At 47.6% G+C, this 21147-nt stretch overlaps 1 protein-coding gene across 2 annotated transcripts in view; it reads right to left on the bottom strand.

Annotated features, from left to right (window-relative positions):
- The window catches only part of ANTXR2 (ANTXR cell adhesion molecule 2), an 81382-nt gene that overhangs the window by 56112 nt on the left and 4123 nt on the right, over positions 1-21147 (bottom strand). For both annotated transcript variants that reach the window (XM_068165756.1, XM_068165757.1), the window contains exons 4-9: positions 15635-15716; positions 14721-14828; positions 14554-14622; positions 13666-13746; positions 2393-2453; positions 1240-1335 (exon numbers count right to left, since the gene is read on the bottom strand). In XM_068165756.1, coding sequence (XP_068021857.1) covers positions 1240-1335; positions 2393-2453; positions 13666-13746; positions 14554-14622; positions 14721-14828; positions 15635-15716 — 497 coding nt within the window. The remainder of the gene's footprint in view (positions 1-1239; positions 1336-2392; positions 2454-13665; positions 13747-14553; positions 14623-14720; positions 14829-15634; positions 15717-21147) is intronic.

Raw genomic sequence — 21147 nt, 5'->3', positions numbered from 1 at the left:
TGTGGTCATTTTCCAGTCTGGCTTGCTTCTAAAGGGTGCTGCTGGAGCAAGAAGTTGGATGCAGTTAGACTAGCCATCCCCTTTAGCTTCTGGATATAAAAGCCAGCAGAGGTTCCCATTAATTGTATTTTTGTTCCACCATCATCTACCTTGTGCCAGTTCAGGGAACAGAGCAGCAGACAGAGATTAATCCAAACTCCAGCATGACTTTCATCTGCCCTGCTGCAAGTTAATACACAGAGCAAGAGAAGACCAAGTCTTCTTGCTGAGAATTGCACTCTCCATGAGCAAAACTTGCATGAAGAAAACACTCTGCACGAGCTGGCAATGACTTGTAGAGCTTCTCTAACTTGTGCAGCAGTCTGCTCAGAAAAATCTCCCCAGTGACAACCTGTAGCTTGAAGGAATCGCTAAGGATTGTCACTGGCCAATGGTGAGTACTAGTAACAACAAACCACCCATCTGCACCTCCCAAAACAAAACACCAACCCAAAGCTACAGGGAAAGTGCCTGTAAAAGATGCCATAGTCACTCTCAAACAGAGTTTCTTTCCATAGCCCAGGAAACTCAAGTCCAGCTAAGGAGCTGGCTGCAGCAAGACCCACTCCTGGAGGAGAGTGATGCTTGAGACACCAAGTTGTTGAACCATGGTAAAATAGAAGGACAAAACAGCACCAACTGCCCTGACTTGGCCTTATTCTATACCTCTGCAGGAACTCTAGGAAGAGGAGAGGCATTCACACTCTACCAAGCCTCTGAAATAAACAGCATGATGGCACCACACTGGGGTACAGCACAGCATGGGCAGAGATGCTCCAAGACAAGCTAAGTGCAGCTTGGAAAACAATACTCCTGGGAATCAGGGTGAGAGCCTATGTCCTGGCCTGGGCCATCTTATAAGAAAGGGCACTTGGCCAGTACACCCTGTGGTCGTTTCTTCCATCAGCAAGCTTCTCCCCACTTGATCATCAGAAGCCAGACCCTTCTCACCATGTCCTCTCCCACAGCCAGCTGGGCTGCCAAACACCAGTAATGGTCTACAGTGTTAGCAATTAGTAGCAAACTCAAACCTCTGTGCAAGATGTGAAATAACTTGAACCCTCTCACCAATCCTCAAAGAGTTCCTGTTCTCATCCCAAATATTCCTCTTCTGATTTTACTTGAAAGAGGTAATGAGAAGCAAAAGAAATCACTCCTTAGGAAATATAAAGGCAGCTCATCTCAAACTTCAATACTTACAAATGGTAGTTCCATTCACTTGATAGGTGCAAGTAATGCCATCAGTCTTCCCACCAAGGGTTAAGCCATTCCCTCTAAGAACAACTTGAAACTCCTCTGGAGAAAAGAAAGCAAAAGCCTCAAGTCACCAATCATTAGCACACTGCACTAAGTTAGGCAAGGAGAAATCCAAAGTAACCTGCAGTAAATGAAGCACAACACAGTAATGCTTCAAATTTACTCAGGGCTCCCTTTTAAGTGACCCCTGGGACTGCATTCTTCAGTTGGGTGCCTACAGGAAAAACAAGGACTTGTTCCCAAACCTTCATCACTGAGACAGCCCTATTATTCTGAATGCCACAGGATCTGGGGCTTGGTAAGGAACAGTTCCTCAGTGAATTCTCTGGTCAGTGAGAAATCTGGGTGCCATAGCAAGGAGACCCTCTGGCCCACTTAATGAAGCAAAGATTTCTGCTTAGTCCTGTTCCTCTGGAAGTTGCATGAGTGCCACACTATTGGCAAGCTGTGCAGAGGAAGTTAAAGGGTCTGTTTACCAAGGCCACTGGTTTCATTCAGACCATCCACATTACCACAAAAACACCAAAAAAGGAGATTTTGCAACTACCTTCTTTTGATCAGTCTCAAACTCTGTGTGGATTCTGAAACACAGAGAGAAGAAAGGCCCTCAAAATTCTGTGCAGCTCTTCCACCTTATGAATGCATTGCCACTTGCTGCTCAAAAACACAGCCAAAGGCTTTGCTGCTTGCACTGCACCAATCTGGGGCAGGGCACCAGAAACACTGCCATGAATTTCAATATGGACCTTGGTTACCAGGATTCCCAGAACTGAGCTCCATGACCATGGGTACAGCACTGAGTGTCACAGAATGAGTGCCACTGCTTTGAATAAGAGGGCAAGTGCAGAGCAAGACTAATGGGGTAGAGGCAGATAAAGGAGTCTTAGATGTTTACCTGCATGACCTAAACTATGGGAGCAAGCCCTTGAAGACAGCTCCTCTGAGGGATCAAATGAGTCAAGCAGAAGAACCTGATCTTGTTTAAATTCCTTGAGGATTTCTGTTTTCTAGAGAGCTGGTGGCTTCTCTTTGGATGAACTAGGGAAATGACAGTTCTGTAAGCACTGAATAGTATTGTAAAATGACAAAAACTTACCTCCCACACAGACACTGGATGGCTCCAAATACAAAATCTCAGTGCATGACTGCTTCAAAACCTATTGCAAAGGAGGAAACTGGTCAGACAAGGTTTTGGAGTGCTACCCCAGGGAGAACTGTTTTAAAGCAAAGGCTTGTCCCTAAAAGATACATGTGCACAACTTGGGACATGGCCTTGGCAACACAAAACTTCTGCAGGCCTGCACAGTGAAGCCTCCTAAGAGCTCATAAGACTTGGATTAGTTTGTTAAATATGGGGCAGTCTTCAAATCATAATGATGCCTGACTATGGTCTTGAAATATCTCTCCAGGTATCAAACTTCATTTTCCATGAACCAAAATTCTAATGTTTAAGCCAAAAATGAGTCACAAGGAGCCTGATCCAAAAGCAAATCCAGTCAGAAGCAGTATTCCAGCAACCTGTGGGTCAAGCCAAGTGCAAGTTATTCCAAGTGCTGGCAACCTGCCCCATGCAGAGCAGAGCAGGAGTGTACAGTGTTCTCCACTCTGCTGCCTTCTGCCAACTGGGGGCTTCACCCTTACACCAGTCAGCCTGCTTTGGATCTCCAACCAGTCAGGGAATACTCCTCCAAAAGGCTGGGATAAAGCAATAATCCTGCAGGTGACTTAGAAATCCAAGGGATGGAGAGTAAGAGAAAGGAGGAACTAGACACTTTTGACTGATTTGTACTTCTGAGGCTCTAGGACACCACCCCTAGCTTTAGCCAAGTCACATTTCACCCTTTACAGAATGGTCACTTAAGCAGAGGCATAACCAGCACCCAGGGGTTGGTTACTGCAGACCACTTCATCTTCCATTTGAAAAATGTGCACCTCAAAAGGAACGGTCAAGCCTGTCTGACTACAGCTGTGCTGGAACCCAACAGGGAGACCATGCTCTCTTCCCACAGCCAGGCTGTGGGCTCTCTTACTCCTTGCTGCTGCCCAGGAGGGAGCTGTGATACCCAGTACTGAAATGTTAATCCCCTGCTCTGAGCAGCTAATGGGGTTTCTGACGACTCTTGAAGCTTGTAGGATTAAACACAAACAACTGAGTTCAGTTTCCTTCCACCTTGTCATGATCACGTGTGATTCCCCCCCACCCCCCAGTGGCTTTCAGTTTTCCTCTCAGAAAACTTTCCTGATGCCTTTATGCAGCCTTCCCTGTAATAAGTGCTCTATTTTTAGCAGGCATTCATACATCACCTACCAGCTGGAATCAGTTCAGGTCCTTGCAGTCATGTGCACAGTATAAAGTCCTGTTACTGTCCCCTCTCTACCTCCATTTGCCAAAATCGTGCTTGCTCCCCAGCTGGCCTAACCATGTCAGTAAAGGGCACTCTGTCCTACTTGACTCACCTCTCCTTTCAAATGCACCTTTTCTGACTCTGCCTGCTCTGCTTGCCAGGGATTCCTACTGCTACTTATCCAGGTCCAGCAGAGCAATGGCAAGTACATGTTTGCTAGGACAAAAGGCAAGCTGAGCTCCTCCAAACAGAGAAGCTGCCTCCTCTGATCTCCTGTCTCCCCACAAACTGCTGCTTGCTTCAACCTCCACTTACAAGCATGAAGGAGCACTTCAAAAGCAGCCACTGTGCACGTACCTACCCCTGCTGAGACAGCAAGGGAGAGCTCTAGAAAGAATGCAGCTTCAAGCTGTGTGCAAGCCAGCTGAGCATCCCATCCCACCTCCAAAAAAGGACTCAGCATTTGGATTCCTATCTCCATGCTACACAAAGTAAAAACCAGAGCATTCTTGCAGAGGGTCAACCCCCACTGACTGCACCAAGCACAGCCAGTGCCACTGCTCCTCTCTGCCTGTCCTGCTGGCAGTGTTCCTGGCCTTTTCCAGTTCAGGATAAGCAAGGGAATGATCTGGCACTGCAAATTCGTTATTTAGAGACCTACTGCCCACAAGAAGAGTTGAAATAATCACTATATAAGGCCATCCTTGAATGGGCCAGTTAAGCACTCTGCTGACAGAAAATAAGTGCCATTCAGACTGTAAACTGCCTTAGTTTTACAGCACACAGGGAGAGACTCAGAGAGGTGATGTGACCCACTTCATTTCCAGAGCCCCACACCAAATACAGGGTGCTCTCCTGGGCTTACAAAGGCTCTCTCCTGCTGGTCTCCTCCCTGAAGGTTAGCTGTCCCACAAAGATACATTTCCCCCAAACCAAAGTGCAAAGCAGAACTGGAACCTGTGAGCCTGTGTCCTGCTGTCTTCCAGCTGCAGAACTGGAGAGCTGTGGAGGATCTAGCGAGTGGTTGCTATTCCCAGCTCCTCTTCAAGCCCTACACTGCCCATCTCAAGCTGTTTTGGAGTCTAACAAGCCACAGTTGTGTGCTCAATGCCACTTGACTCCTCCTCAGGTACAAGCAAGTACACCTGTGTGTTCTTCTTACAACAGCTGCAGACACTTTACCAACTTTGAATTTTGGGACCACTCTTCACCTAGGGAATTTTTCTGCGAATAACTTCATTGCTAAGCAGTACTTCTGATCCCTCTCAACCCTTATCAAGTGGCTTGAATTGCTAAGCACTTCCCACCAGAAGGCTCCCCAAGGCTCACGTGAACTTCACAGCCCACTTCCTAAATCAGCAGCTTAGCATTTCTGTCATTAATAAAACATTTAATTCAATTAGAGACGTTCTACAGAAACATTGTCGGTTTCTGACCTGTAGGTGTCTGAAGAGAGAAGCGGGATCCTGTTTTGTTAGGCTGGAGCTGCAGAAACAATGCACCTACACCAGTAATTACATTAGCATAGAAAAGGCAGATGTCCCTGCAACGAATTGCCAAAAGGCAGCCAGAGAACAAGATGATGTAAGGCTCGTTAGTGCTTACAGCCTCTGCAAACTCCACCTCTGTGGATTCATTTTGCCTTGTCACAGATCTTGCCCCTGCCTCACACAAACACTTCTTCCTGCAGGGAAGAAGCCTTCTGCAGCTTCCAGCGCCTCTTTCTCTTGTCACAGGCTGTGGCCAGCTCTGCTTTGACTCACTTCACGCTTGCTGCCGCCTCTGAGAAGCTCTCAGGATTTAAGCAGCAAAGCAGAACGGCTCCTGCAGCTTTTGAAGTATTGTGACTGCCACGCACTCAGAACATACTGCGGAGCAGAGCCCTACCATGCGGTACAGTGTTACAGGCAGGCTCAAACAACTTTCCCTTCCAGCACTTTAATGACTTTAACGTTCCAAGAAATTGTGAGAACAATGCAGCAGTAATGAGCCACGGGCACCCAACTGTACATCGACAATTACCCAAATATGCTAAGTGTCAATTTATTGCACGGCACCATTCGATTGCTCTTAGCCCCAGCCTGCAGTTCAAAAGGTTTTGGCAGCATGGGCACCATAAACCATCACTGGCCTGGCATCTGCTCCTCCCCACAGCTGTGGGCTGAGCTCAGGCTCTGGGGCAGGTCGTTAGCACAGCTGCATTCTTTACCAAACCACCATGACCGTTTAAACTTCACTGTTTGAACCTAGGAAATGCTCGGGCGGGGGGGGGGGGGCGGTGTGGTGAGGTGTTTGCTGGTGTGAGCTGCTGGAGGAGCAAAGCTCTTGGACACCTTCTGATCAGACTTGGCAGGCTCCTCATTTTGAGCAAGCCAAGATTTCCAGAGTCACCATCGTCCTTTACTCCCAACAGTTTAGCTCCACACATGCACCCCTCTGTTTAAACACTGCTCGCTGGAAGCCCACCCCAAATCAAGCTGCCTTGACTCTTGACAGAGGAAGGCAGTCTGGTTGTGTGAGGAAAACCTATGCACAGAAAAAGGCAGCTCACATGCTACTTCCAGAAACAAGTTTTAAAGGAGGAAGAGAATGTTCAACCTTTAAAAATGATCTTGTGTGTTCCACTGAGGGATGGCAAGACATGTGCAAGATGTGCCAACATGCAAGAGGATCTCTTCCACAGTGCTTCTGCAGTGTGCAGTACTCGTGCCTGGAGTACTACTGAGTCATGTGTGCCCTCACTCCTAAAGGTCTGCTGCACAACTCAGATGGCAAAACAGCACCACAGAAAGCCTCCAGTGATACTCAAACAGCTAAATCACCTCCAGTGGCTTTTGCATAGAGATTTCAAGCCTTTTGCTTTCCTCTTTCCTTTCCAAATGCAGGGCTCATCATTTTCCCTAGGGATGCTATAAACACACCACCTAGTGAGCAACACAGCCAACCATGAGGGAAGCAGCTCTAGGACCCATGGCAAACTGCAAACATGGTGCAAGCTGCAGAAGCTGTGCCTGCAGTGTGACACACAGAGGACGTGCTTCTACACACACTGTGCCACACGCTTCTCAGCCAGCCATGAGCCCTGCACCCCACCAAGCTGCACCTCCTTTAGTTCTGCCCTCAGTCAGTGGTAAACACACTCTAGTTAGCCACCTACAACCTTGTAGTGGTTACTGCAGGACAGACACTGAACTGGGTAACAGGGACTGCAAGGGGGGCAGGAAGGGACAGTGGCACATCCTACAGCAACCCCACAAAACAGTGTCCAATAACCTATGAGCACTGAAAACCACCTCCAGCATTGCTAGGCTCAGGTGGATCTGTACACACAGACAAAGCCTCTTCGGACTGTCAGCTGCAAGGAGGGGTTCCCTGGGCTATTTCCTGGCTAGGGATTGCCGGCACCTTTGGCTCCCATCAAGTGCTGACCAAGGAATGCTCAGAATGAGTCGAGCAGAACCAATCACAACTGAGTTCACATAGGTGCTTAGTTTAGTTCCTAAGATAATCTTGCTTCATTTCTGCTGATCAAATGAGCTGGACCCATGTTCCCATGTGGGTTTATTTTCCTATGAGTCATTTAGACTTGCAACTGGCAGCTTTATTCCTTTTCCAATCCCCTGTAATTTAAAACATTCCCCCCCCACCCCCCGATTGCTGAGGCAGTAAAAAAAGACAGAAAGCAAAGCAGACAGTTGGTGTCATGTACTCATTTTCTCTCTGTTTCCTAGAGAATGAAATGCTGACTGTCCACAGATCAGGACTCACTGAACCTCACAACATGTACAAGTGACCATGTGTGAAAGTAGGGTGGTGAAAAACCAAGGCTGTATGCACACCAGCAGCATTACAGGCTTCCCCACTGACGAGCTGTTTGTAACCTGAATGGGATTTCTGCCCCCTTATGCTGTGGTTAAGAGTCAGGCTTGAAGGAGGTTAAAAGAGAGAAGTCACAGCAAAGGGACTATAGCAGCTAATACCTGATGGGATCTACCTCTGTCTGCTGCCAAACATCTGTGCTCCTACTACAGCTCGCTGCCCATGCCAGCCTGCTCCCTGACACCGCTCAGCAATGCTGTGCACAGAGTCAGGCCAAAGGAGGCAGGGGCAAGGTGGCTATTGTGTGCCCTATCTAAATGAAAGAAAAAAATCCCTGAGACATATGGTCTTGCACAAAATATCCACCAGGGAGGAGCCTGGTGCAGTGTCAGGTGAGTGAGGATAGTCTAATTGCACAGGGCCCAAGCAGCACCTCCTCATTTGCAATCACCGAGTAAACTACATGGAGATGACAAAGCCGTGGGTCATAAGAGATGTGTATTCTAACAGCACCAGACCCTTTACCCTCAAACTAAGAGCAGCCCTAAAGCCATTACTTCTCAAGTAATGCAAATCAGAATCAAGACAAACCATGACTTTCCTTAACAGGAAAAAATTGCCTGGGCTTTTGTTTTTTAACTAGAAAGGAAAATCTGGCTCCAAGAAACTTATCACTAAGGAAACACTACATTTCATTTGGACTTTTAAGTGCTTCATTTTCAGCAAGTTTTACAGCATCCCTTATGTAACAGAGCTGATAGCCATGCAAGGAGAGCTGACAAATCAAATCCAAATCACAAGGCACATGCATGCTCACGCAAACTGGAGCCATGTCAGTTCTGCTGCTGGCTTATCAAGCTCTCCGTTCTCCAGGAGAACATTATATGGTTTGTAATATGTCAGAGAATGTCAAATTAAGGGCTGCACAGCAGTGAAGGGTAGAGCAGAAAGCATTCTATTCCAGGCCATTGATTCCTTTTAACAACTACATGCAGTAATTCCCAAAACTATCTACTGGGTCTCAGTCACACGGAAAGAAAAGCACGGCGTCAGTTCTAAAGCTTGCACCCAGCGCAGCCTGGCTATTAGACCATCCAAGGGCATTACAGAAGATGACTGATTTAATCAGAATAATTCTTTTAATGGCAACTTGTTGCATTTCTCCTCCCCCCACCTCCTTACATGTTTAATAGTTCGCTTCCTGGGTTCCCAGTGCATAAACTGAGCATATTTTCTTCCTACAGGAAATGATCCAATTAAGTTGATGTATAATTGATAATGAACTGTTTAAGCTGATTTTGCTCTTGAAAAATCTCAACAGCATGCAGCCAGTTGGCTGATCCTGCTCCCCTCATCTGCAGCTGAGGGGGACAGTTTAAGGAGCAAGAGGGAAGCAGACTGTAAGCAAGGTAGACTAGGGAGGAAATCCAGCTCCAGTGAGCTGAGCTGACGCAGGGCACAGCATCGACTGCTTCCAAGTAGCACAGCCCCTGATCAGTGCTCAATAACCAGGCTGCTTGGACACTGAGGCACAAGCTGCTTGTAAGAGGCTCAGCAAAGCTTCCCACCTGAGGTGCTGTGACTACCAGAATGCTGACCCTTGTAAAGGCTGGAGCAGGTTACTGCAAAGTCAGTGCAGTGAGCTCTACAATGAAAAAGCTCTTGCCTACCTCACCACAACTGACCACCACTCACCAGGCTTTGCTCTCTCCATTCTCTGGCAGCAGCTCACTGTCCCTCGTGGGTTGGTTGCCTCTTTCCCTGACGACTTTGTTAGACTACAGCACACAGGCACAGGTCTGCTTCTCACCAGGCCTTGCCAACAGCCTGCATGGCCCCTTCTCCCTGCTCAGAGACTGGCTAAGGAGCGGTGGCGATGGCTGTCACCACATCCAGGGTGAGAAGTGCCTGGTCAGGTGCTAGAAGCTGCACACTGCAAAGTGAGCAAGCCAAAGAGAGCTCAACAACTGAGCACTTGTACTGCTAACCTTTCTCAGGTAGAGTTCCTCAGAAATTTTCTAACAACTACAGACAAAACAATTCTAGAGTGAGCTCTTTCTAAACTCAGCTCTTTCTAAATCAGCTCCTTCCTCTTCAGTTCTGCATGTATCCGTTCCTCTAGTCTTATCAGATCAGGTTTGTGGGCTTTCTTAAGTACAAATATATTTCAACTTCCTGGATTAAGTGCTGCCAACTCACTTTAGTACAAGAATGTGTTTAAGTCTACTTAGAACTGTCACACACTAATAATGTTTCTAGAGCTCCATTAATGTAACTTTAAAGGCACAAGCCTTGTCCAATTCTGCCTGCAGAGAGAACCAGACAACTTTCACTCACAAATCAGTAGGACTTGTGCCTGCTTAAGCGAAAGGGGAAGCAGGGATCTTTCACTGGATTTGGTTTCCAGAATGTGGCACACAACAACCAAACCTCATGCAGAGAAACGTGCCACCAAAGCAGGCAAAGCATGGCAGAATTGCTGGAGAAACTGGAAAGGCAAGATGATGCTCAGAGTGTTCTGGGAACGTTACAGAAACTCCAGCCTCACCACAAACACTGTCTTGACTTCAAGTGCTAGCAGCTCCTTGGCTCCCAATTCCTTGATTCCACTGCTGCCTCTCAGGACTCCTCCATTCATTGTTTCAGAAGTGATCAAACAGTTAAAATGAGCAGTGTTAGGAAAGGGAACACACCCTGCTCCTATGAACACAAACATCTGCTGTTGCCCTCCTTGACAGGGGAGTCCAGCCCTGGTTTTTACATTATGGAGAAGAGTTTACCTGATGCTGCAGATAGCATCCAACTCCCTCAAGGCTGTCAGCTCCACAGCCTCTGTCACCCCACAGAAAGTGATCCCTTAGGGCAAGTGTGAGTCTGACTGAGCTCCAAGGCTTCTCAGGACCTTATCTGGTCAGATGCAGGTGAGACAGCCTTGGCTTAGTTTGCTTCCAGACTGCACCCTGGTATCAGGAGGTGTGCAGCCACACAAGCCCTCCCCCAGCAGCAGGCAGGAAGGTGCTATTTTGGTTAGGGCAGATGGCCTCAGGTCTAACCAAGTCAACAATAAATTCCCAAATGGTTCTTTACCCAGCAGATTTGAATAAATAACAATGTAACACAAATCACACACAGGACAGGAAGGGAAAGAAGAATGGGTTTCATTTCCTTACATATTGCAAAGCTGTCACAGTGATGTAAATTGTGCTCTCCTAAAGCCTTGCAGCTCACACTGCCTTGGCTGCTCATGAGGCCATGCTCCATGTAATTACCAACCAAACCACAGCAGTGAGCTGCTCCAGAGAGCCTTAGCACCTCGCCTCCAGCAACTCCTGCTTACACTCACCCTGGCAGTGCTCTTTAGTTACTACTTTGTGAAGCCAGATATGAGCAATGCCAGAAGAGCTGGAAACTTCACCAAACACTCTTCTCTCCCCAGAGCCCGCAGCTGACATTATTCAACAGAAACCCAACACAAGCATGGTGGTGCTGAAATCCTTGCTTGCTTTGCTGGGATTTTATCTGAACTAAGGTGCTCAAAACACAATGAAAGAGTATCAGCACCCCAGCTAGGTTTTCTCTGAATCCCAGCTATCTTCAACATCAATTCCTGGCCACAATTAAACATGTTTTGTGGACCTCCCCAAAGCAAATACACTGATCTAATTGCTTAGACTTCACACAAGTGCAGCAGCAGGTACTAGCAGACGTCCTCTGGCAAAGCATCCCTTTTTTCCCCATCAACAACTGAAGATGAACTGCTCCACTCTCCTGGAATGTGCTGCAAGTGAATGAAGTAGCAGCCAAAAACTGCCACAACTGAGCCCAGCACAGACAAATCACAGAATTGCCAGGGACCTCAAGGACCATCCAGTTCCACACCCCCTGCCATGGACAGGGACACCTCACACCAGATCAGGTTGATCAGAGCCACATCCAGCCTAGCCTTAAAAACATCCAGGGATGAAGCCTCAACCACCTCCCTGGGCAACCTGTTCCAGTGTCTCACCACCCTCACAGCGAAGAACCTCTTCCTAATATCCAATCTGAATCTACCCACTTCTAGTTTTGCTCCATCCCCACTAGTCTTATCACTACCTGACACCCTAAAAAGTCCCTCCCCAGCCTGCTTGCAGCCACAGTAAGGTCTCCTTGGAGATTTCTCTTCTCCAGACTCAACAGCCACAACTCTCTCAGTCTGACTCCATAGCAGAGGAGCTCCAGCTCTCTGCTCATCCTTGTGACCCTTCTCTGGAGATGTTCCAGCACTCCCAGGAGCTATCAAATCCCTAGCACTACCTGGTTTTGTTTGATCTTTACCCTAACAAATGAGACTGATGCAGGTAAGACTGATGTCAGTAGACATTTCCTATCAGAAAGGCCTTCCTGTGCTCCTTTATTTATCAGCAATACATTTTCCACAGCCCTGGCAGCCACAATGTGAGAGTCTTTTTAAGGACAGAAATAGCAGTAAGCCAAGTGCTGAAATGTGCATTCCAGCTGCAGTCTGTTAAATGAAAGCCTAAACAACCCAGGAGCTCAGCCACAGTTTAAAGGAGCAATGCCCCTTAGCTGCAGAACAGTACACCCAAAGCTCAAGTTTCCTGTACAGTCCCTGCCAGTGCTAAGCTGATGTCCAAAGGCATTCTCATTATGTTTCTCTTCTTGCTCTACATCTATGGGATGCACAAAACTGGAGGATTTACATTTGGGTTTTTCACAAGGGGCAGAAGAAGCTGGACTGAGGCTTGTGCAGACACCCCACCCCCCCCAGATCTTATCTGGAAAGTTTCCCTGACTGTCCACAAAAAAGTGAAGGTGCTTGGAAGCTCCTGGGAGGTACCAAAGAGGCAGAGCAGCACTGCTAGGAGCCAGAGCCTGCCCAGAAGCACTGGGGCTGGGGGCAGGGAGGGGTTAGTCAGTCAGCCTATAGCTTACACCAGTCTTTCAATCACAGGCAGCTCTGAACCACAGGCTCTTTGAGGTGAGCTCTTCAGTGTACACTCTCAAGTGAGTGTACTCCTCATGCTTCTTTGTAGAGCAAGAGGAGTGGAGAAATGTGACTCATTGGAAGAGTCCAACCTGCAGGTCAATGCCCTTTGCTGGGGGGAGACTCTGAATGCAAACATCCAAGCTCTGACTCGACAGACACTTCCAAACACGGGATCCTTAGGAACCTAAGGCACTCTGCTGGGGCTCAACATTCAGCTCTTCTGTAAGTCTGTGGCTTCCACCTTGCACCACTTAGCACCAGCTCATTCTTGTAAGATTTCAAATGGCAAAGCATGAGATTTCTCAAAAGCAGGACCACATGGGCTGTACTGTCTTTGCAGGAGAAGAAATGTCACTGATTGAAAAGGTTGACTATAGCTCTTCACAATGTGCAAGGAAGAGTCTGAAATTACCTTTAAGCACCAATAAGGAAAGTAAGTTGCTTCATTGTGACATTAACGTCCACAAAACCCCACACTATTCAAGGGAAGTGATAAACTCATGGCTGTGTAATATCCTGTGGGTGAGTAGTGTCCTTTCTTCATTAGAAAAAAAAGAGGAAAGGGAAATGAATTCAAGTGAGATCTCTCCCAGAAAAAGGATTTCATTATTGGTTCTAGACTGACTTCTGCCCTCCTGCTGCCTACATGCAGCAGCAGCAGCACTGTTAACCTTCAATAAAACACACCACTTGTAGTTTAAGGCAAATGAACTGGGATCCCACAGCCAAAATACTGTCAGACCACTGATCACAACCAAAATGTTGCTCCTGCTTTGATCCCTTCTTGCAAATCAGAGTAAGCAGTTGAATGGCCTCATCTCACTGATGGGAGTTTCTCATGGAATGCTGAAAAAAAAGAGGAACTGAAAGCTTCAGCACTTCTAGGGCAAGCAAGTGGCTCAGGTCAAGGCTGAAGCATGCATTTAGAATGCTCCTCTGTACAGGAAGCATTGGCAGTTCCTACACTGCACTCGCTCCTAAGGATTCTAACCAGCTGCTCTCAACTCTCCTGGAGTAAGAGACTCAATTGTTTTCAGACTAAACCTACAGCAGCCATTCCTGAATTCATGCCCCCCCAGCTCACCACACCTGCAGGGACTACTCAAACTCTACACAGGTCTGTGCACAACTAACTGCAGTCAATAATAAACCAAGTGGGACCGCAGAGCAGGCTGTGATCGCGAGGGAGCAGGAAGCTTATTGCCCAATACTCACAGAATTGATTATCCCCTTAAGTGCTTGGAATCCTCCAGTGACAGGGAAGACTTGCTCTTTTGTGTCAGCAATTTTTTCCAGCTTTGGAGAGAAAACATGTGCAAACAAGTGAATCACCTGCAAAACTCAATGTGCCACTCTGCTTTTCACCCTGGAGATGTGAATAGGTATCTAAAAACAACTCCCATCAGCTCCAGGAAGAGAAAGAAAATGTTCAGTTCCCTCTCAGCTAACCATGACTTTACTAACTGGGACAACTTGCTAAAACCTACTTGCAGCTTAGAAGATGTTGCAGCAGGGAGCCCTTGTGTCAGACCACCACACTAAGACACCTTTCAGGGCTGCTATCTTGGCAGCTACTTTCCAGAACTGCCTTCCTTGTTTGCTCTCCTTCCATTACAAAGCCTCCCAGAGGAGAGGCCTGCTGTATACTTAGTCAGTGCAGTCACTTTCACAGTGCAGGAGCAGCTGCAGCCTTCATTAGGACACAGTCAACTCCAGAAGAGCTCTGGGCCAAGGAAGGACACGAGCCTGCCTTTCTTTTTCTTGTCCCAAGGCTGCTGTTACACAGCTGCTAGAAGGCTGTCTATAGCCACTCTGTTCATGTGGCCTGTGCCCTCAGTTGGCTGCCATCTGAATGGAAAGGGCTTTGCCTGCATCCTTCCCTCCTGGCAGCTGCCACTTAGCAAGGGTATTTCCGATGGCTCTTGGCAATGCAAGTGACACCCACACGTTCTACTCATGCCTATGCACACATCTGAGAAGCTGAGCCAGACAAGACATTATCCTGCCTGATGCAGGCAAAATTAATGCCTATGCTCCTTCCTATTAACTGTATAAAAGGCTGTGAGAAGGTGCTGCCCAGTGATCTGAAACATTAATTCTTACCTGTTCTTGTACAAAATCAAGGACGCCAACGCAGTAAACTCTGGCTCCCAGCTCTCTGGATCTCTTTGCCTGCCCCAGAATAGAACAGAGGAATGAACATTTTCTCATTCCACAGGCAACACCCAAACTCTTCAGAATGTAACACACATTTTTCACCTAGTGCTCACCTCTTTCTCTGCATACAAGGGAATCTGACCATCTAGCTTGCCATCTGTCAATGCAATGATGATACTAGAAAACCTTGAGGCTCCTTGCTTCGCAATCTGCACATTGGCCTGAAAACAAAAACACATTTATCCAGCTTCCTTTTCCAAGTACACCTCAGCCCTTAACCAAGATGTGTCTTGTAGGAAACACAGCATCTGGAACAACGCTCAGCCTCCTCTCCAAACCCATCTCTCGTGACAAGGCTCTGCCTCCCTTCAGCTCTGCCTCCCTTCAGCTCACCACTGATAAGGAAACCACTCATCAGGATTTCCCAATCACCAGTGAGCCGCTGGTTTTAGGCAGTAACAAACCTGTTTGCTGAGCTTTTCAGCCTCCAAATTGCCCAAGCATAAAGGAAGGAATGGAGGTTTTATCCACAGCAGTGAAACCCAGCTCTTCACCTCATCCCTCACCTTCAGGGCCTGAGTCTTCCAGTAAAATCACAAAGTATACTTCAACTGTCCATAGCTCAGGAAAGTACAGGCAGTTGGAACTCCAGAATTAAGACAGTACAGAATTAAGACTATTTGTCTTGAACATGCTGATCCATGTAGTAAATTCTGCTCTAGAAGGCACTGTTAGTCTGCCAGCCCCACAGAGCTGTGTGTGGCTATTTCCCATGCCAGCTGCCACGTTCAGGACAAAGAACTGCTCTCTACTGTGAGGGAGCAAGTCAAGGAAGCTCCACACGGCAGTCCTCTGTGATGCAAGGGATCTGCAGAGGGTCTGGGCAATCTTGAGACCTCTTAAGAAACCAAACTGATTTCAGTGTAACAGACTGAGGCACAGAATCAGGCATTTGTGTTCCAGGTTGTTGCTGTTGCTACCCAAAGGCTGAAAAGAGGCTGTTCTGAGCAAGATGAGAAAAACCTACCTGTTTTAATCCTTCATGTATGTATGTGTCACCAGCTGGTTTCACCTCCTCCAAATCCTTAAGACCCTTCTTGATTTTCTCCCTGAATACAGAAAGATAAAAGACTGTTAGTGTGATTTGCAGTGGGGAAGGGGGTTAGTTTGATGGAAAACTCAGTGTTTGCCCTAAAGCAGCTGTGAAGTACAATGTTTAGCTGAGATACCACACGGAGGCAGGTTCGGTACTCGCAGCGGAAGCAGCGCTGTGGCAACAAATGTTTTAGGTCTAAACAACTCAAAAGGCCTCAGTGAGTCAAAGAGATAGGATCAGGTGAGATGTTTCAGACAGTACAGATACTGCAAAGCCTCAGCACTAAACAGGCCAGAGGCAAATGCAGGTGTTTAACAGAGTAGGACAGAAGTGCAGTAATTAAAGTCTTCCTTAAAAACTACCGAGAGGCAAAGGCAGCCTTACAAGACACACCTTGTATCTGAGGGACTGGCACAAAGGACATCTGGTCTAATTTTGGGCTGCCACTGCCCTTCTGTGTGACCTCTGACAAGCCATCACACTTACACAAGTCACAGTTCACTTACATTTACCAGGAGGACAAGACTGTGCCATGATTTCTCATGGGCCGTTCCATAAATCCACCCCTGAGGGCAAGATGCTCTCTTAACTGTGCCCAGACTGGGCAGCTGGTAGGCAGCACAACAGGAATTCTTTCCCCACCAGGGGCAGGGGAAAAGGCTGAAGAGATTTTACTAATGGCATCAATTCACAAGTTCTTAATTCTTACGCAAGCAAAGCTCCAGTGCAGCCCATGGGGAGTTGTGCTAGGAAAGGACAAGTGAAAACTAAGCAGGGACAACATTTGGGCCAGAATATACAAAACATTGTTCACAAGCATAGGTGACAGGGAGGAAACCAGCAGGGGCGAGGAGAGGGAGGGAGGGAAAATACATTGCAGGGTGCATGAAAGCTTTACTTAGGGCAAAGAAAATGAGAAAGAATGCATATGCCACTCTGCCTGAGTGCCACCCACTAGTCAGTTGTTCCACTGATGAGCCTCCTCTATGTTTAGAAGCTCTGCTCCAAAGTACAATCCATAGCTGTAACAGGCTCCCAATCACAGGAGCAGCTGATACACTGGGGAAGAGGCAGGGAGATCTGTGGCACCGAGTGTGTGGAAGAGAACCAGTTAGGTAAGGTAGCAGAGGCTGTTGGATCCAAATATTTTACAGTCAGCATCTATAGAAATAGCTTGAAACTGCCTATGTATGAAGGCAGACTCCAAAGCACATACTCAGTGCTTGCCAGGAATGAGTGGCAGCACATCACAGGCGTTAGAGCTCTGCTGCCAAGAAACAAGCAGCCACTGAAGCCCCAGGTTTCTAAACAGATTTCACTTTGCAAAAATAGCTTTGCACAATCAGCTCAGTTTTATTGATCTGAAAGGTCTTGTGACCTGGTCACACACAAATCTCTGGTGTTTCCAGGCCTCTGCCTACAAGGGCTCCCAGGAAAATCTTTGGCAGCATGGGGGTTTTTGGCTGCATTTCATCAGCCACCATTTCTTTCCCTCAGGGCACATCTGTACTAGACAGGCCTGGCCAGATGTGAAGCAGCTCCACACATGCTCCAAGCTGGTCAGGTACAAGTGAGTCCTGGTCTGAATGTCACAAAGCCACTGTGGACACAGGATTCCAGGCCCCAGTAAATGAGCCCCACCAGAGAGCAGAAAAGGTTAGTCCCATCACACTAAAAGCTTGCAGTCAGATAGTTTGGAGGGTGGGCACAGGAGCTCCTGTCTGCCCGAACCATTGTGACAGCAGGTAGGCAACTGGCCCTAGCACACTGAAGCCCTCAGTGCTGCTCCTCAGTGCTCTCAAAACTCTCCTTTATCTAGTTTCTGCCACAAAAACGCAGAGAAGGTCTGGTCTTACAACTCATCTGGACTGCAATAAGAAAGCCATGACCTCAGCCTGAGTGCCTGGACACCACTGCAGCACAGCCCAGTGATAGCAGTAAAGGCTGCAGGGCCATTGGCTTCATGATTTGAGTCAGGCAAGGGAAGGAGCTGGAAAAAGCAAAATGAAATCAGCAACTTGCAGCCTGTTTGGGCTGAAGTAGTACAAACTCTTCCCCAGCATGAGCACTGAACCACATCTCTGCTTTTCAGGAAAGGCACATCTCATCTGTAACAGCCACTGTGTCTGTTCCTTCTTCTAGGACTTCTATTTCAGAGCACTCTTCCAGCAGCAGCCAGCAAACACCACCACAGTGACAAGGTCTCTGCCACTTTGCTCTGTGGGTTCTTTTGTGTGAGTCCATGAAGAGGGGCTGCAGGAGTAATTCCAGCCCAGCTGAATCAGGGGAGCTCACACCTCTGGGAGCAGGACCTTTGATAGCTCAGCTGGAGAGGACTGTTTGCTGTGAGGGAGGCTGTGCCAACTCCACTGTCAGCCATACAGGGCTATCTGCAAATACTACTCCCTGCACAGGCCAAAGTCTGCGCTGAGCTGGTGCTGCACCTCCAGTGCCTCCCCAAGGCAGGGCACTACAGAATTCAACTGAGAACTGAAACCAGACCATTTAGTAGAGAGGGATTAGAAAGCAGCCCAGCTTTGCAAGTGACTGAAGAAATCACTTCAACAGAAATTACAATGCAGTCACCTCTCCTCACCTGAGCACACTTCAAATCCAGATCTACATTCAGCTCTACAAGGAATTGTTTTCCCTTCTGAATCTGTATTACCCCAAGGCAGCTAACCCCAGCTCACAGCACAGGTTCCTCTGCATAAATTCTGCTGCTGCAAGCTGCAAGCTTTTATTTAGGCAACTCAACAGGTACTGTTTTCAACACTGTTTAGGATTAGTGCTGGAATCTTGGATCACTTCTCATCATTTTCAGCAGAGGAACTACAATTCCCAAAGAGTGTGAGTTTGGTGTCAGGGATGGGCCACATGACTGCTTGGTGGCCTACCTCATCTCCAGCAAAGGCAAACAAAACCCCTGCCTTGGTTTTATTGCTAAGAAGGAAGTAGAGAAACAGCAAAACAAACTCAATAGTGAAACACAGCTGGGGGGAAGTGCTCCTTAACAAGAGGAGGGATGGTGCATCCCTGACAAACAGAGCTGTCCTACTGGTGAAAGCACACCCTGCACATCAGCTTCCTCCAGTGCGCCATGTGGAGGAGGTTCCTGTCTTCCACACCTCTGGAGCACCACAGAGAGCTCAATACCACTATGTCGATTCTGCTTCAAACTTCAGGCCTCCTGCATGGGCTCCACAAGTGGCTGACCTTGCTGTACTTTATACACTCAGCAAAACAAGCTCTGCAGATGGCTCTGTTTTGGAGCTCCTTGAACCAAGGCACAGGGTCAGCTCACAAGGCTCAGAGGGCCTAACTGCCTTGCTAGACTATGTGGCTGTGAAGCAGAGGACTAAGCTCATGCTCCACCAGACTGGACAAGCACAGTAAGGCACAGTTGGCCATGTACCAGGCACTCAAGTGTCCTATTTTTCCCACCTTCAATAAGAGAGTCTTTAGCTCCAACAGGAGTTTCACCCAAGCAGAGTCAGCTCAAATCTCACCACTTGGTGTACAGTTTCCAAAGAAATTCCCCAGGGGAAATATGCCTCTAACAGGGGATAGGACCACTGGGAGAAGTCCTTTCCATCTGGATGTTGGGTTTATTCTATGTATTTATGACAGCTTTGGGAGCACTGTGGCCAGCAGCAGCTTCTTATTAGAGTCATTCACACAGCCCTGTTCCCAGTCCCAGAGTATCTGGTAGGCTGGGTCTGGGGCACCATGCTGTGGGTTTCCTCACACCCACAGCTCTGTTATGCAGTAAAAAAGCAGCAAGACCTTTGCGCAATCAGAAGCCTAAGGCTTTCAAAACTGAAAAGATTTCTCTGCTGGAACTAACTGCTGGAATGAATTGTGGTTTCCTGATGTTTGTGAATAAGCTAGGGGAAAAACATCCCTGCAAGTTCAAAGTACCCCTAAAAAACCCAAGGCCATGATATCCCATAACACACACATCCCCACCCATCCCCAAACCTGTAAGTTAGACTTCCTAAGCCATTTTCCTCTGCCAATTCCTTTAATATTTAAAAGGACAGCTGTTCCAACTCTTACCTACATACATATGGTCACAGTTACTAACGTCTCTTTCTTCATTCTCCCTATGATTTCTCCTAAACAATTAGGGTAGCATTTTCCTTCCCCTGCCACACTCAGAGGAGCACCAGCAAACCTCGCATTAAAGTCAAGTCCCACAAAGGAACTTATTCAGACTCAAGAACATGCTTCTGAGAAAAGCACAGTTCTTTCCATGGCTTACACACAGGCACTTGTGTTTCCATGGCAGGGTTCCAGAGCTCTGCCCAAGCATTCCAAATGTCTGTGTGCTATCAGAACTGGCTCTCCATACTTGATAAGGAATAGGCCACTGACAGGGACTAAGAGCCTACTGAAAACAAGAGAAAGGACCTTATTGACTTCAGCAGTCCTCAGAACAGGCTTAAGTGTCCTCTCCTGACCTCTCTCAAGCCATCTGGAAAATGGCTTACAACCCTGTGTCTCCCTGCATAGAGCAGCTCAGTATCCAAGCCTGGATGGGGGGAAGTGAAAACGTGGCCTTCTGAAGGCAGACCACGTCTGAAATGCTAAAGCAGGAAGGGTTAGAATGGGGCCGCCAGGCGCCCTGTTTCTAGGCTGTCAGCACACACAGCCTGCAGCATTTGTCTGCTGCCAATGGCAGGCCTCCCCAGCCAGTCTTGTGCTTGCTATTAGTTATCCTAAAAAACAGAACAACCCAACCCCCAGAAGGTATAGACACTGCCTATGGCAGACCCTATTTTGTACTGACTCTGCTAAGGCACAAAGGAAGGACTGCCTTGACTCCACCCTGCGCTAGTTCATCAAAACAGCTTCTAAATGGTTCATCCACATGATCAAAATCCAACAAGCTGGGCAGTGTGGATGGCTTCTGGAGACAAGGGAGAGGAGGTCGTGTTGGTTTTGACTGAAGGGACGCTGAAGGACTCCGACTACAGTGCAGCTGTGCTCTGCTGAAGGCACTGGTTCCACAACATCATTTTGCAGCCCCACTGATTTCAGTAGCTAATTCTGCAAGCAATCTCCTCTACCTGTTCTTCTTCTCCTATTTGCCTTCACCTATCCTTTAGAAATCAGAGGGCAGCCTTGAATTCCATTGCCTCTGAAAACACCAAGTGAAAGAAAGAGCTCAGGCGTATCCCTCAAGCACCACAGTGCCAGGATACCTTGCACCTTTCCAGCAGCACCAACCCACTGCCAAAAGCAGACTTGGAAGCTGTGATTTTAAAATGCAAAATAAAATACCCACCTTGTATGAGATTATGAGAAACTCCACTTTACCACTGTATGCTTTACCTAGACAGGGAAAAACACTGAAGACATCTAGAGATGCTGCTTTGCCCGAGTAAAAGCAAGACTCATTTCTGCTGCTGTGCCAAGGAGGATGCAGAGTCATGCAGAGA

The sequence above is a fragment of the Melanerpes formicivorus genome, unplaced genomic scaffold, assembly GCF_026170545.1.
Source record: "Melanerpes formicivorus ecotype bairdi unplaced genomic scaffold, bMelFor1.0.p_v2 SCAF_92, whole genome shotgun sequence".
NCBI classification, from domain to species: Eukaryota; Metazoa; Chordata; class Aves; order Piciformes; family Picidae; genus Melanerpes; species Melanerpes formicivorus.
The sequence above is the reverse complement of the archived record's forward strand: the minus strand, read 5'-3'. Positions and strand labels throughout refer to the sequence as shown.